Source organism: Styela clava, chromosome 15, assembly GCF_964204865.1.
Source record: "Styela clava chromosome 15, kaStyClav1.hap1.2, whole genome shotgun sequence".
NCBI lineage: Eukaryota > Metazoa > Chordata > Ascidiacea > Stolidobranchia > Styelidae > Styela > Styela clava.
In genome coordinates, this window is record NC_135264.1 from 17106733 (window position 1) to 17124722 (window position 17990).

At 35.4% G+C, this 17990-nt stretch overlaps 1 protein-coding gene and 1 long non-coding RNA gene across 5 annotated transcripts in view; one reads left to right on the forward strand and one right to left on the reverse strand.

The window, feature by feature from the left end:
* LOC120334115 (uncharacterized) overlaps positions 1-17990 on the reverse strand; it is an 87660-nt gene that overhangs the window by 65756 nt on the left and 3914 nt on the right. For 3 of the 4 annotated variants that reach the window (XM_078109574.1, XM_039401567.2, XM_078109573.1), the window contains 6 exons: positions 16459-16615; positions 8480-8572; positions 7597-7800; positions 3973-4150; positions 2418-2498; positions 83-127 (listed from right to left, as the gene is read on the reverse strand). In XM_078109574.1, coding sequence (XP_077965700.1) covers positions 83-127; positions 2418-2498; positions 3973-4150; positions 7597-7800; positions 8480-8572; positions 16459-16615 — 758 coding nt within the window. The remainder of the gene's footprint in view (positions 1-82; positions 128-2417; positions 2499-3972; positions 4151-7596; positions 7801-8479; positions 8573-16458; positions 16616-17990) is intronic. The other variant, XM_078109575.1, reaches the window with a different exon arrangement.
* Positions 4264-17990, forward strand: part of LOC144411892 (uncharacterized) — a 71105-nt gene continuing 57378 nt past the window's right edge. The window contains exon 1 of the long non-coding RNA XR_013468994.1: positions 4264-5493. This is a non-coding gene — a long non-coding RNA (uncharacterized LOC144411892). The remainder of the gene's footprint in view (positions 5494-17990) is intronic.

Genomic DNA, 17990 nt, shown 5'->3' on the forward strand with positions numbered 1-17990 from the left:
TTTTCCTGTATGATTGAGCCGTCTTTTTTCCGCTCCCCCCGTGGGGTAAAGATAAAAATCTTATCCTAATCTCAAAGCTTACCAAATACATTTGTAGGCTTGTCGAATTCATTCCTTGCTTTCATATCTGAAAAAAAAAATATTAGAAAATGATTCAAAATCATTTTAAACACATTTTAATTCACGTTTAATTCGCGAAAAAAAATGTTCCAAGTAATCCATCTTGCTTTTAAAATGACGATTTACTTGGGTACAATCACCTCTTAATAACCCAGAAACCAATGAAGCGCATAAAGGCAGCATGTTCTTATTTCTATTAGAATGATACTGTTCTGATTAGTAACGCTGATAACACTGACTTCTAGTTAAGAAGGTTAGTCCCAAATAAGGACAAACAACAAAAACATGCTCATGGATGTGTGGATAGCAGAATCAATCATTGGCAGAAGATTATTCTGCCCAGTCACTCTTGACAGACTCCGAAGCTTGGTGCAGAAGATTATTCTGCCCAGTCACACTTGGCCGATTCCAATGCACTAAAGTGGACCAGACTCGCAAACAATCATGCACCTTGTGTGAATGATAAAATCAAATCTCGACTCGATGATTTGATAACAAGACAAGAAATTATTAAAACTATTCATAAATTATTTCATTTATTTGTATTATTAGTAAAAGAAATAGCAATCGTTAAGGATTTCAAAATTAAATAAGTAAAACGCTTAGCTACAGCGGACATGAAGAAGAGAATATTTTGGCATTAGCGATGACCGGGTAGTTAGCGCAGGGGTGTTCGAGGTTTTTGAACCAGGGGCCAAAAACGTTGCCCACCTAGACTGGCGGGCCATGTAATAGTGACGCAAAAGGTTACATTTCATAAACAATATTTACAGTGTTACAAAAGAAAAAGCGGACAACATAACCCTTGTGCTAAAACTAAATTCGATCGCAATTTTGAATTGATTGAGTTATTTTTTAGCTAAAACATCCAAATTTGGTTTTAGTTTGGTTGTGGCAGCATCAGGCGGGCCAGATTGAATTACCCAACGAGCCGGATTCGGCCCATGTCAGGTTTAGTGTAACACATATCTATGTTGACAACACAATATGGAATTTTTCTTACTCATCCCAAAATATGGGAAATGCGACAATTAAATTAGTCCTCTCGTCATTTTCACAATGTTTTGACAAGCATGTATAAGTTACACCAGCGTCAAGCTATCCACCGCATAGACTGTGAGTACTAGTAGAAAATATGGTACTCCCGTAGTATGTGAACTAAGATGGCGAACAGCGAAACGTAGTAAGTGTATCAGTTTAAGGTTAGGCCACAATTTCACGTACAAATACTACGGTCACTTGGCTAGTCCCCGGACTCCTAATAGAACTAAAATAAAAAAAATCGGAATAAAATTATGGCCTAATCCCAACCTGGTACACATACTACGTTCCGGTGTCTGCCATCTTGGTTCACATACTACGGGAGTACTGATATCATTGCCTGATTACCATCAGAAGTCTATATTTGGACTATCTAGCCATGATTTATGTAAATGTTTGCTATTTGTTAAATAAGAACAAAATACAGCTGCCAAGGACTTGCATTATTTCATAGAGCCATGCTGACCAAACGCATCAACAGCCAAGATGAAACAGATATTAGATAGTAATATAGCAACAGGTGTCTACAGAAAACAAATGAGTAACATGCACAATGACACCAACAAGTATATGAATGCACGAGAAGTAGCCAATCTTGTTTTCATGAGTGCAAACTCTTGCGCAGAAGAAAAGAAAACTCACCAAAAATCGAGTTACAAAAATATAGACTAAATTTTAATGAGATAGAAATACGAAACCAGGTGAAAAATTAGCACATATGACCAAAGAGTGTTTATTATAAATATTCGCTCAATGAAAAGTCAAGTAAGCGAGTCATGATGTACCATCCAGTTGAAGTTAGAAAATTCAGAAGCAGTAGAGGTAGGAGGCATTATGGCGTCAAAGTTCACAGAAAACAAATGAAAGACAATTGACAGAGACCACAGCCCGGGATGGAAATATCAAAATAGATATAGATACCCCAAGACAAAGGTGAAAGGTCAAAGGTGAGGAAATGATTATTGAAGAAACTAATTTTGATCACGCGTCACTGAACACAAGAGTCAAAGGTCAAATGACTGATAAAGAAATTAATTCAAGACACAACTCACAGAAAGCAAGGGTTAAAGGTCAGATGAAATGATTGCTAAGGAGGATTAGCTGTTTTGTAAAGCATAATTGAACACAGGGGTTAAAGGTCAAATGAAATGATTGCTATAGAAATCAGATTTAGTCACACATCACCGATTCTAAGATTAAAGATCACCAAGCAAAGGTTAAAGGTTAGAAAGTAGTCTCTAATCAGCAGCAATCACCTTCACCCAGTTTTCTCCGCTGGGGAGTAGAAGAAACAATCCCACAAAACGGTTCATAATCTTCGCCTTCCTGGATCCGAGCTGAAATTTTATTTGTAAGTTTAAGAAAAAGCACCAGAGACAGCAAAACACCGGTTTTAAGTTTAGATAAAGCTTTTACGAGTAGGTTAGGATTTCACTTTTTAACCTGGGTGGGAGGAACGTCTAAAAGATGGCTAAATCACATGGTAACTTATGGGCTCTCACCCAGTTTCCAGTCCATGTTGGGTATGGCAATGATCAACCTTTTTTTCAGATGCATGGATTATTTATTGAAACCGATAAAAATTAGTATCTACATTTAAGGAGTGAAAAAAAATTAAAAAACTATCTAGTGAACTCTTAAGTAAAATTATAGCTATGTCTACAAGTGTGCAAATAATCATGAATAAGTTACAAATTCAGTTTTGTTTGTTTGTGCAGTTCGAACAAGCGCTCATCCTATAGGACAGGGCTACTCAACTGGCGGACCGCGGTCCAAATCCGGACCTTTCGAGTATTGGATTTGGACCGCGCCTAATTATTTATTTTGAATCATTAGCCCCACTTTTTGAATTTCCTATTATAAAATGACTTTCATAGTTTTGAATATATACGAAAAGAACTATAACACCATAATAAACAATTTTAATTTGCTACTAATCATCAGTCGGTCGAGAAAGTGCTCGTTTAAGGATGCCGAAATATCATTTCTGGAAAGACCGGACCCAAATAATTTTGAAGTTTTGTTTGCGGACCTTCGATAAAAATAGTTGAGTAGCCCTGCTATAGGACACACACAGTATAGAATCAAATCAAAATAAAGACAATTTTTTCACAAATTTTGTCATGGACTCAGCTTGCTGGCCATTTGCTCAAAGTCTTATATTTATTCCCCCAGAAACTTTTTTACTCAGAAGTACTGCTCTTGTCTATCACACATGAGCCAAAGCCTAATTAGGATTGTTATAATCCTAAATTGATATGGCAGTCAACATATTAAGCATGAAATAAAACATAAAAAGTCATGTCATAGGTTGTTATATAAATATTTTAACAAAAAATATCCACATTTACCGCATTTATGATGAAAAAATGAGAAATTTAAAAAACAAAATGTTAATTTTGATTTTCTAAGTCATCAGTCATAACAAACTTAGTTTATCGAGTCATTAACGCTCGAAATCACGCAGGGATGATTCAATGTTAGTATAAAAAATCTGTGAGCTATCACACATGAAAAATTTAAATATTTGCAATGAATAATCAAGAAAAAAAAACTGTTTTTAATTTATGATATATTCAATAACCCACATTCATAAACATTTAGAATGTATTTGAAATAACAGCACACTACCCGGATTTACCGGGTTTTTTTTTGTTGAAAAAAACATCCTTTCCCTACTAAAAGAGGTGAGTTTGTCATTGATTAGACAGAAAAATGTGAGTTGATAAGTTGAAAAATTGAAAATATTTTAGAATAATACGATTTGTCACATTACAACAAATTGAAAGTTTTAAATTCCTAAAATCTTACCTATGATGAGCTTAGCAATGTCTCTTGATATCTGAGTGTCAAGTTGCGACACGAGTTCCAATGCAGAGCGCCCGCTTGTATCCTTTGATCCGGTCTCAGCTCCTCTCTTCAGCAACAGACTGACAACATCATACTTTCCAAATAATGCAGCTTCATGCAATGCAGTACCATTCGCTCCCTGGATTTGCAAAGTGAAAGAATTATTTTTTCATTATTTAGGCATAAATGAGTCAACTGAATTACAATATCAGGAATATGGAATATCTTTTAAAGTGGGCAATATTGAACAAGGAAAATTTCAAGAAGTCTTTGCAAACATAAAAAATTCATTTGAAGAATATTTGAAAAACTAAATATATTAAACAAAGTAAGAAGCTTCTGTAACTAAATTAAATTGAGGTATTTTGAAATAAAATTTCTTTAATTGATTTTTATATGAAAATTAAATTTTTACTCAGTTTAATTTTTATTTGGGGATCAGATGCCAAACGCCTAAAATAAAATGTGAATAATTTGAATTTTTTTCTAAAAGCAAGAATAAACTACAATCACGTTTTGCAAGACAGACAATTTTCCATAACGGCTAGACGCTCGGTCAGAGTAGGGTGGCTCAAATAAACATAGGTTAAATGCATCTGGAACAATAATCTAGAAATAACTATTTCATTACTGACATTGACTGGTAACTGGACGTGACACACAGGTTCACAATATGATTGGCTTCCGTACTCTTATCTTAAGCAATCAAGATCGGGCGTCAGTGCGGCACAAAGTCGTCTTAATTCAACTATCAGGTAAACAAAATATCCGATCCGAAAAATTCAAGAGTATTGTCGATGTTTTATTACCGTTCCACTAAGTAAACAATTTATCAAAAAGTAGTTGGCAAACAGTGAAGTTATTAAGTCTGCTGGTACTTCAACAAGATAAAAAAAGCTATTCTAAATAAATTTTAAATGTTTACTATTTCATTATGGGTTGCAATATTCAAAGTACAAAACAATTCAGAAAATAAATCTGAAATTGGTCATGTTCAATAAAGTAAATTCGTAATTTCAGTAACAATACAGGGTGGTATATTTAGGGCAGGGGTCGGCAACCTTTTGTTACTCGCGGGCCAAAATTAAGGTTGCAAGTCATTGACGGGTCGCACATATTTTTAGAAAGTTGAAATCCGAACGGATGATACTTTTTATAATAATAATGAATCGGTGATGCATTTCTCGAATAGAATATCGATTTATTTCCTTTTTGCATTGCATCTTCGGCGCCATTGTACCCTTTGCACTTAGCATTAACTCTACTGCGTTTTGTTGCCATTTGTCTAATTATGATTAAATTATAGGCTCATTAAACGAGTAATTGTGAATTTTATACTTGTTAGATTATAATATAATTTCGTTTACACGCGTCTCACAATGAATTGTGTAACGTGAAAAATATATTCATCAAAATAACTGTTTTGTTACTATAATTCAGTGAAGCGTCGAGGGCCGGATTATATTACTCCGCGGGCCGTAGGTTGCCGACCCCTGGTTTAGGGCTTCCCAAACTGGAGGTCGCGACCCGACAGATGGCTGCACAAGGAATTTTAAGGGCACAAAGAGTACACCAATTTCACACAAAGTAGCACATCTAATATTCTTTTTTAGACTATTGAAACCAGCGCAAATTATAAAATGCAATTCTGCAATGCAATGCAAAGAGTCCTGCTGCAAAAATAACACAAATATTTCTGCAACGTTTCGTCTGACCAAAATCAGACTTCCTCAGACAAGCAGTTTACTACAATCTGCAGAACTCTTGAATGGCAATATGGCATAATATGGTATTTTTATTCCTGCTACAGCATCTTTGCATTATACGCATACGAGTCCACTAGCGCAAAGGCATTGAGAAAGGATTGGGAGTTAGTCTTGCGCAACCTCTACTGATAGCAAATTATAAACCTCACAATTTCAAGAGAATACATAGAATCAGAGAAACAGTGTGCCTGCATAACCGATGATCGTTAGACCCGAGAAGATGCGCGCTTACATGACAATGACCACTTAACAGGGGTCGTGGGAAATTTCGATAAATTGGAAGCGAGTGAGCTTAAAGTTTGGGAGATCCTGGTATAGTTTGATTTTGAACATTAAAGATCTAATGGTCAGACATTATATTTCATTTAACATCTGAATATTTATAAATAGAAAATAAATAAGGAAGGTTTATTTTATTTCTATCAATACACAATGGTTTCTGTAAAATTTTCACCTCAAAATGAATCAATTCAGAAAAAATACAATAATTCCTATTTGAAAATATTATTTCAAATGTAGATTATTCGATTTTGGTCATCATTTAATTTTTTTTTTGCCAAATAAATTCTAATGCCAAACAGAATTTTCGTATTGAGATTTTAGAATCGAATCACTATAATTTCCATGTTTTGGGGTTCATTAATTTAAATCTCATGTCCCATTCCCCCCAATATATACGAATATTGCCGATTTAAAAAACCGTTCTTAAAATCCCTATGTCATAAAAAAAACATAAAAAGCCATTCTGCTTCTGAAATACCAATTGAAAGACGAAGTCCTATTAAAATCCAAGATTTTACAACAAAAACCACTAAATTGGAGCAAACAATAAAAAACTAAAATTTATTGAGAATCAAATAACTTTTATTGTTCAAATAAAACTAGAAATCTTCATAGTAGTACCAAGCATGATCAATAACTAAATAAGGATTATTATCATTTATTTAAACTTGGTCATGGATATTGACAAATATTTTAACAAGAGGTAAGCCAGCATAAACTTATTCAAACAACCCACAGTATCAATAGTGCCTCATTGTTCAGGAGTTTTGCTAAGTTGTTGAATTTCTTTTTTGTTAAGATGGACAAACTACCGTAACTAGAAAATATAGATTCTAAAAAGGATAATTGCATTTTTTTCAGATCAGATTAAGTTTCTGATTTTTTTGGAAAAGAACTTTAGAATTCAGTAGACATCTGTTTTAATGAGGGTTTGCAAGCCAAGTTGTTAAATTTCATTATATCTAAGATGGACAAACTACCGTAAATGGAAAAAAGAATTTGGGGAATTGAGTTATTCTTTTTCATACAGCATCTTTCACGTTTGGAAAATCCCTGTATTGCCACTCTGCCATTATCACTGTAAAATGACCTTTTGAAATGAAAGGTTTTGTGCAGAGTATTCTTCGAACTTGCACTAGATAAGATATGGTATAGGATTTACATACCGGTATTTATCCCGGGGGAGAGAAAACCAATATGATGACTCAATCATATGGCAAACCACAGCCGGTTACCATGGGATCAGTTGGTCAGTTATTTGTTTCAGATGCATGGACTTCAGTCCAGAAGCCACTGACATGCATGGATTTAATGATTTCACCCACTGGCCGATACCAGCAATATGCACAGGCCCGCCACACTTTCCACTGTATAAAATGTTCATTTGCCATTCAACGGGTATGTTTGGTTGTAATAAGACATTAATAAAATAGGTTCATTTTGCATGATTCATCGATATAGACTGGAAACCACAATTTGATCATCTGCAGAACACGAATCAGACATAAAACACGAAACCAACTTTTATACCACTCACCACTTTATTAATATCAGCACCATGCACCAACAATAACTCGACGACCCCACGATGACCGTTCCGAGACGCGAGATGTAAAGGAGTAAAGCGTTCTGGAGATCTGGCAAGTAGTTTTGGATGACAACTCAGTAGCAATCGAACAACTTCTAATCGGCCATACTGGGATGCCAGATCAAGAGCAGACTCGTCTCTGATGTTACGAAGCTGCAAAATTGAAATAATGAGATGAAAAGGGAAAGGTCGTGGTTTCCAACCCCTTTTTCAGGCAATCAATACATTTTAAAAAGTTAAATTTTGTAAAATCTCCATCCCAAGGATAAAACAAACGATAAAATCTGCTAGAAAATGAAATTGTCAATTTTCAAGTTATTGCTGGAAAACAGAGCGACCCAAGATGATTTTAAGGTGACCTAGTTTTGGGTCGTGAGCCATAGGTTTGGAAACACTGGCCTGGCCATAAGATGCACAACGAGATGAAATATGGTAAAGAGATATCAGTTGCCAGAAAAAATCATTCTCTTATCTCCCACTGTTCTGTTTTCATCGAAATAGCAAAAATTATATACAGGTAATTGACATAAATAAAATGAAAATAGCTCACAATTTGTAAAACATGAAACTTCTTCAAAATCTAAGCAGTTTGAACACAACTTTATCTATTTCAGTCAAAAAAATATAACAAATTGCCAAAATTGGGAAATACAACTTCAAGTCTATGTCTACGTTACGAAAAATAATGTCAAACTCTGACTGCACAGCACTCATCAAAACCATACAAAAAATAATTCTACCCTAAAAAATCATCCCCACAACAGTATATACACCAACTCCCTGCTTACCAGAAGCATTTTACAAAACATGGGCATAAAATATTTATACAAACCTCAGGATCAGCATGGTTGTCAAGCAATATCTTCACTGACTCTCTGTGTCCATGTTGAGCAGCACAATGTAAGGCCGTTTCCTTGTCGGCGTTCTGTGAGGTAATATACGGTTTCATAAACATGGACAACTGGCAGGAAGCAAACAATATAGCAATGTCAATGATACAAATGTCGGGGCTCCCGAAGTATGCAAACCAAGATGGCGGACATCGGAATGTAATATGTGAACTAGGTTAGGGTTAGGCCATAATTTTAGGTATAAATACTGCGGGAGGCTCTTGGCTAGTCTTCGAACTGATAATAAGACTAAAATAGGGAAAATTGGAAAAAAATTATCGTCTAACCCTAACCTGTTACCCATGTTACGTTCCGTTGTCCGCCATCTTGGTTCGCATACTTCAGGAGCACCCAAATGTCTATACCAGGGGTTCCCAAGCTTTTATCAGGACGACCCCGAAGACAACTTTCAAGCAGTGTTAACTCTAAGCAAATTATGAGTGCGAAAGTGTTTCGCAGTCGAAAAAAAAAGTGCGAAAGTGCTTTTGCCGATTTTAACAAGTTAGGTGCCCTAGCCTTCCATATAACCAGTGGCGCAACCAGGCCGTTTTCAACGGGGGGGTCCAACCGGAATTTACACAGTGCAACCACGACGTAAGTCGCAACGCCACTAGGTGTCGCCCCGCTGACCACGATAAATTGCTCATGGTTAAAAGGGAAACGCCATCGATTAAATCCCAGCCTTTCGCTTACCTTGCACTCGTTCATTAACGGCGCTTCGCTATGTCTTGCACCGCGTGGGTAGCAAAACGCCGTTCATTACATTCCAGCGAATTGCTAACGAAAAGCTGTTAATTATTTTCAACGTTTTCCTCGCTTTGCGCCTCGTGGATAGTGAAACACGGCTTGAATAAATTCCAGTGTTTCCCTCGTGCCGCGCCTTGCTCGTTGGGTGAATTCGTCAAGACTAAAAACAAAATGCACTTCTTGCGAATGGACCTTTTCCCGACCCTAACCCCGGAAAAATTCTAAACTAAACTGAAGCTCACCGGAAGACATAATGACAATTAAAATAATTGTTTACAACTAATTTTTGGAAACACAACTAAAAACTGACTAATTTAATGCAGGGATGTCCAAATCGAATTTAAATTCAAATATCGCAAACTTCAAATACTGTTTTTTCGTGTTTATAATAATCCCAAATATGGCGCACATATCCTAGGCGTCGTCGTCCATGTGTGGTTCGGCAATATATTACAGCTGACATGAAAGAATTTCGATAAACGCCGACTTGAAGAACTTATAAGACTTCGAGGACGTTTTTGATTGAAAATATTTTCTTATCGGGTATTTTAACTTAGTCGAGATGGTTTAGGCGTCCTCGGCAAATTGTGTCTTAATTAGTTGTTTTCATCCTCAGTTTCGATAGTGACCGAACATAACAGGAAATTTTTTCATTTCTTCTAATTTAGCGCGTATAAAATAGCTCTTAAATAGTATTTAATATCTATCGCGGATTTCGTCGGCATCCGGCATTGATAACAACATCAGTTCAGTTAAAGTTAGCGGTATTCATTTACAAACAAAAATACATAACAGCCGACATGAAATATTCAAATCAGCGCAGAATTCAATAATAAAACACGTTTTATGGTCTTAATATGCACATAGAAAGAAGAAAGGACAGAGAAATAACGACTAAAAACTAAGAACGGTATGGTATGTTTGTGTACTTTTGTTTACCATCGTCATCATAATCAAATTAGTTAAACCCGATTCCCAAATTTCCGTCCGCCAATAATGGAGAATGAAGATGGAAAAACGTGTTTCACTTTTTGAGTCAGCGTTGATTTAAATTTTTCATGTTATGTGTTATAATGTTTTGATTATAAACCAATACCTCCAACTTAAAATGAACGATATTGTTATCAACGACGTCAGGACCCGGGATAACGATAAAATCTCCGATAGAAACCAAATAATATTTCGAAGCTATTTTATAGATTGCAAGAAATTAAAAAATTTGACTAAATTGAAATATACGATAACAAATGTAAAAAATTTTCAACCAAAAACGTCCTCGACGTCTTATAAGCACTTCAAGTCAGAGTTTATTGAAAACCTTTCACGACGACTGTTAGTTATTGCCGTGCCACACATGGCTGCTTTCGATTGCGATAAAAAATGAAATAATTGTGGAATGTTTTTAAATCAGAACGTGGACGGGGCGGTAGGATGTTTGCGGCGTTTTCGATTTTCGGCCTTTCATATGTAGAAAATCTTAGGTTATTCGAAGCAATATTTTTCCGAAAATAAATTTCGTATCCAGATTTTCAGAGTTTCTACTGCATTATTATAACATGAAGACGGGCGGCGTTACATTGCGTCAAGATGATGAAGCACGAGAGTATTCGTCACAAGAGAGAGAGAGATAGCATTATGCTATTGTCGCTTTCAATTCGCATCGACAGCGCGCGATTTCTACTTTTTTGAGATAACATATCTCATTTTCGAATACAAACATATACGCGGGGTTAGCGATTATTACGTAACTATCAGCAAAAAGGTATAATTGAAGTCGGGCGGTGTTAAATTACGTCGAGGTGATAAAGCACTGGAAAAAAGTAGTTTTCACCGGATTGTTATGACCGTGGAACGACGTTGTTTTAACATAGAACAATAATAAAAAAAAACGAAATTCAAACGGGGGGGACACGACCCCCGTAACCCCCCCGCTGGTTGCGCCACTGCATATAACCCATTTAAAACGGCATAGATACTCGAAAAAGCGCTCCTCCGGTTAATATTATGAATTAAGGAGGAGCCTTTTCGTTAACCCAGTTCCCTTTAAGCGAATTCATGTTTAATTAAAACAAGCGAATTCATGGCAACGAAATGACATCTGCTAACACCTGCCGCGGACAAAACTTTCATGCAATGTATCACGGTGTCCTTACTCGGTAAACAGCAAAGACTTTCACACTTGTTACTCCTTCCATCTAACAGACACGAGGCAGGCTGGAAACCATATTAGTTACAGGATGGATTGTTTGTACAAATCCCGTGCAAAATAATCCCCGCAACCCCCCCCCCCCCCCCCCCCCCCAAATATAAGTAGCAATCAACTAATTAGGGTTAGGTGCGCTGGATATTCAACTTTTCGATTTATCCCTAAACCTAATCTGATAATTATTAATTTGTGATTTTGAACCACTTTGAAAGTCGCCACCCCCTGTTTTAAAAGATAAGTTAACCTACGTTCCCTCCGAAATATTACGCAGGATACTCCCCTGCTTTAGGAGATAGGTTGACCTACTTTCCTTTCAAACTTTTTTCTCCGAAATATTACACAACATCACTTTCAAAATCCTCCCGTTTCGTGAGCTAGCGTGACCTAATTTCTCATTTACATTTATATTATACTATTTCAGAGCTTACCCAAAGACAAGTAATTTTTAAATGTCGACATGCCTTGGTTTGCGTGCGAGTTAGTTTAAATCGGGCACAAAACATCATATATTGGCAAAATGTTTAGTAATGTCATGTACTTTCAGCATTCATAAATAGCACTCTTTGATATCCTGAACGCTGATATCCTGAAAATTAATGTTGAAAGAGAATTACGCATTCTCAGATATCGGACATCCAGTCGCGATTTTCAATCGTTCATATGCACAAATCTCACATTAATAGTAATTGCTACCCAAGTTTGTAAAGTTTAGAAACCAACAAACAGAAAATAACTTGTCCTAAAACACAATTAAAATTCAGTCGGCAATAAATTCGTCGCCAAGACGATGCCATACAAAACAAAAAAGATTTGGTCGCGAGAGTTACGTGAGATGACTGCCGTTGTTTTTTAAGCAGAATGTAAAAAAAATTATAATTAATAAACGGGAGTTACGACGCATTTTACACATCGTGTGTATTAAACTTCCCTGGTAAGTACTATTATTATTGTACCTATACACCTGTTGGGAGTATTTCGGACAATTTCGAATTTGAAATAAATGAAAACCCGACATATAATAACGACGCAAAAGTAAAATGAACATTTATTGAAAAAGTTATTATTTAAGAAAGACAACATGATCGTACAATTCCGCCAAAACCTCGATGTTCGCAAGTGAGATGATAAATAAATACTTCCCTGTATTCGATCAATTAACTTTAGCGTATCGTTGTTCTGCCAACAAACAGCCGGGTGCAAAATATTTCCGTCCTGTGATATGCTCACAAATATTCTCGATATTAATATCTTACCCTCGCGTATGTACTTTCTATTAGCTCTTTAGGAATCCCTTCCATCCTTGGCCAGGTCATGTTTCGAATATGTGAACATTTTATTCGACCATACATGGCCGGCGGGATGTTAAAATTGTAAACAAGAGAGAGGTAAAATCAATCGCGAATTTCGTGTTAACGGTTCGTTTACGAATTGTTGCGCCTGTTATCGTCGAAAATGATTACATTTGTTGTATTTTGAGGCATTTAAGCAGTAATAATTAGGGCATGACATCATCAAAATCGTCAAGTGAGATCTTGAAATTGCAAATTCCTTAAATAAAATTGTGAATAATTCGGTAACGAATTCAGCTTTAATGACCGTCGGGGCTTTGTTTTGTTGAAAATTATTATTATTGTGGTGTGGCGCGTTTATTAATAGTGTAAAATAAATTGAACGAATATCAATTATAACCAAGCCTGTCAGCGTGTTTATTTTCTGTGGGCAGGAATCGTGAAATACCATCTTGAGACAAATTCACTTCTATTATAAAACCTTAATTTTCAGTTATTATCGTTATACAAATAACGTGTGGCAACTTTTTAATTTATCGTCGACCAAAAAACCGCCCCACTCTCGTCCAAACGTGTGTCGAGCTTGAACGACAGGAAAAGATTCATCGACGACCTTAATTAGGGAAAATATGTATTTTATTGGGAATGCAAAATAAATGTACCAAAACGCATTTTTTTGTGATATAACTTTGTATTTTCGGAAACGGGTTGCCGTGAAAGGTAAAATTTGATCTAAATTAATCGCAAATATGTTTTATTTTAAATGTAACAAAACACATTTTGCGATATAACCTTGTATTTTCGAAAACGGGTGTCCTGAAAAGTAAATTATGATCTAAATTAATCGCAAAAATGTTTTATTTTAAATGTAACAAAACACATTTTCGCCATATAACCTTGTATTTTCGGAAACGGGTGTCGTGAAAAGTAAAATATGATCTAAATTAATCGCAAAAATGTTTTATTTTAAATGTAACAAAACACATTTTTCGAGATACAACTGTATTTTCGGATACCGGGTGTAATTTTTTACGATATAACTTTGTATTTTCGAAAACGGGGCGTCACGAAAATTATTAATCTAATGTTTTATCTATCTTCTAACTAACGTCTGGAACACATCATTTTCGGGGAGAACTCTAGCCCGCGAAACGTCATTTAATTTAAAATAGAGAATGTTTCACGCATTTTAAAACGGAAAATCACCAGTAAGTGGACAGGGATTCAACCCTCCGGATTCAGTATTCTATATCCCCACCCCCAGTGTCAGAACTTTCTAAAGAATGGAACAAAGAACCCGTCAAACCGCCGCGGAAGAAGGGGAGTATTTTTTGCACTAATAATTAGGGCGTGACAATATCAAAATCGTCAAGAAACTGGTGAATTTGCAAATTCCATAAATAAAATTGTGAATTGCTCGGTAATATTTCAGCTATAATTATCGCCGGGGTATTGTTTTGTTGAAAACACGTTGAAACTTGAGGGAATTAGTTACAATTAGCGCCTGACCTCTATTAGGCACTCGAGCACTCGAAAAAAAGCACTCGAGCCCAATTTTTTTAGCATTAAGTCGCATACATAAAATATCCTGTAAAAGAAGTGCTGTTCCTTAACGTCATCTCGTCTTATGACCACGCAGAAATGCCTTTATAGCCAAATTATTCAATAACTATTTCAAATCAACATTCAGGATTGGCACAATTTCAGATTTGCGAAGTTTATCACCATAGAAATACATGAAAGGTAATTATCGTTTTAATAAATATCTGCATCACGGTATGGACAATAATATTACCATTCGCATAAAATTGGAACCGGTAAATTTACAAATCTTGATAGGTAATATTAAAGCCAACGCAAATGTTAATTTGAGGCCTCAATGTATTCAACAGCTGTTGCCGATGTGAACCAACGGGTAAACCCGAAATATAAAACTTCGATGTCCGCCGACCCACAAGAATTCATATTTGTAAAAAAGAGAGGGCGGGAATATAGATTACCCAAAACCTAGATATCGCCGCCAAAACGATCGGTGACAAGAACAATTAGCGATTATAACGGAATTAACCAGTAAAAAGTTTTTGTTGCCGATTTTTTAATGTTTCAACCACGTTTATTCGGTACTCCTATAAATATTCGATTCAAAAAAATATTGAATTTTGCCCACCCGTCCTCGCATATCAATGAGAAATAGTTGTGTAAATATCGCAAAATTCCTGAAAATGCCACGTCCTTTCAACATTGTGATTACAATAAAATGGCACTTAATGGTATTTTGTGAATTTGTTGATTTTGCAAATCTGTGACATGCTGCTTAAAGTTTCGTCTGATTTGAAAATCGTGCAGTTTGGTCACAATTCATCCAAAGTGACTATAACACCTTACTAACACTTTTATAGTCATTTTAAATTCATCGATATCATTGATAGTCACATGACCACTCTCCTTCAAAGAAACGCCCGGGGAGCGTTTTTTGCGGGAGAAGCGGAATCAGTGTGCTTGTATGATAATCATATTATAAACAAGAATTTTGCCGTTAATGCAAAAGCTTTATCTCCTATGTCTGCATCTCATAGGTTAGAATTCCGGTAAATATCGTTATGATATGCAGAATTGAGTTACAAAAGTACTAGTATGTTACTTATTTGTCAACTTAATACTCGAAAATATTTGTTAACTTTGAATTTTTATTCCATTCAAAATCGGAAAAAAGTGCTATTTCTCTTCAAAATCGCAAAAAAGTGCTATTTCGCAGTCCCTAAAAAAAGTTGCGAAAGTGCTTCGCAATTTTCGCAAAAAAGTGCGCTAATAGTGAACACTGCTTTCAAGTGTCCAGTGCGACCCCAGGTCAATATATATATTTTTCATGAAATTTTAGAGCTTCTTTCACTGGACTTTTGAGTTTGGTCTTGGGGTGGTATTAAGTAAAATAAGCCAAAACCAAACAGTGATGTCGCAATAAGCGCCTACATTTCTATAGCATGAGCATAGAGAGATGCCTATGGGCCTGTTTTACAGTAAGCCATGGTACAAGCTGTTAAATTCAACATGATTTATCAAATCTTAGATGTTTTGTACATCCATCCTCTACCATACATCAGCGACCCTACCTACTTATCACTCCGACACAATTTGGGGTCGCGACACCTGGTTCCGGGAACCCCTGATCTATACAGACAAACTACAGTCCTATCACACATACTAGATAGGTTCCTATCAAATTCATACATAGAACACAACAGCTAAATGACAAACGATTACAGAAACGTTTAATCAATGTTTTGAATGTCCGTATTGACACTTATCAGGGCTATTAATAAGAAATAACTATATCAAAATATCCTTTTGCAAGTTTAGTTAAAGTTAGATTACAAGCTTCTAACTAAAAGTAGGAAAAGCCGAAAATAATTTTTATTTCAAATGTAATGCTTCAACCTCCCCAATCCCCCCCCCCCCCCCCCTGTGATAGCCATTAGGGAACTAGTTATATCAAATACATCATCTAACTTGAAAATGCATAAGGACAAAAATAAAATGATGAACCTATTCATAAGTTTTGTACCGGTACAGTAAGGCCGCTTGCCTAGTGCCTCATTCAAAGAGAGTTCTGGCGCTGCTAGCTTAAACTTTACCTAAAAACATGCTGAAGATAAATAATTTTTATCTTTTAATTTCTGACCTGCTCATTCACACTGGCAAAGTTTGGACCATTAGTGAGTAATATTTTCACAATTTCAGATTTTCCGTTCCAAGCAGCAAGATGTAAAGGACGGCTCCCATTCTTGTCTTTAGTATTCACAGAAGCCCCAACATCAAGGAGTAATTGGACAATGTTACTGAAAAAATAAATTCAATTTTGTTATTTACAGCGATGCTAAAAGAATATAATTCAAGAAATTAAGAAACAGTTGTAAATTTGTGGGCCTTGTTGTCAGGCGTGTACCCAGGGAAAAAATTCTGAATTTGGTTTTTGAATTGTTACGAATGAACTCACGAGCCAAAGACCCATACATTCCTAGTGCAATACAAATCTATTTGTGAATTCGGAATGGTAAATAATTTGACCATCTCTGCATACAAAGCGCTGTGTATCAGTAACAGTAAATAATTTAGTATTGATCTGAAGATGGCATGGAATAAAATGGAACAAACCAAACTAATCCCATAAATATATTAATAAGTAACAACTGTGAGACCACTAAAATTTTATTTTGGTTGAATGTGACACAAGAGATGCTAAATACAGTTAAAATAAATTATGTTTCACAGTACCGTACAGATAATACTTTGAATTTTAAAAATGGGTTAGGATATGCAATTTAAATTTTTATTGATAATTGCCAAATTAGTTCCACTCAACTTTGGAACTTTTTTTATTCTGAGCGACTTTTTTCACATTCAATACAAACACGCATCACAGCAAATATGAAAGAATCTGCTGTTTTAAAAGAAATGAAATTTTTCTGGTTGAGCTTTTCACCTTTTTTCATTATATTGATAAATATTGAATAAATATGGATTGATTTGAGCAATCTTCCAAATCGACTAAATTTAGAATAGGTTTAATTCTCCTAAGATTTCAATAATATTTTGGGAATACATCAGGGGCAATGAAGTAATAGTTTTTGGCCCATTATTTACAATCTATGACTCATAAATCATATGATCAAAGTAGATGACTTAAAACAAATTAAGTTATTATGAAAACTAAGATTGATTCATTATCAAATATAATGAAACTGCCTCGAGGCAATTCTGATATTATTTTAATATTTTTGTTTGAAGTCTACAATATTTGGTTTGACAAATTTAAAATTGGAAATTTGCTCACAGCAAGGTCACAAGAGTGCAACGGAAAATGAAAAGAACAAAATTAGGTGACGAACAGAAATGGCCATTTACTCATCCGAATACTTTCTTACCAAAGTGTTTCTGAGTATTGAACATATCAATTAAGTCATGATCAACGAAGAAAACATCTAGGAGTCAATGAATATTAAACTTGTTTGAACTTGAAAAAGTAGTTTGTTTGGTTTTCTACTTTTTCACTTTTCAAAAATTGAATGGAGGCACTTTTTGTCATTCTGTGTGACAAGGCTCTGTGTGGAAACGGCCTGAATCTTTGCAGTTATACAGTGCCTGGTACATTATGTTTCATTTAACATTACTACCATTAAAACATATTTCTTCTTAAACATATGCATGATTATC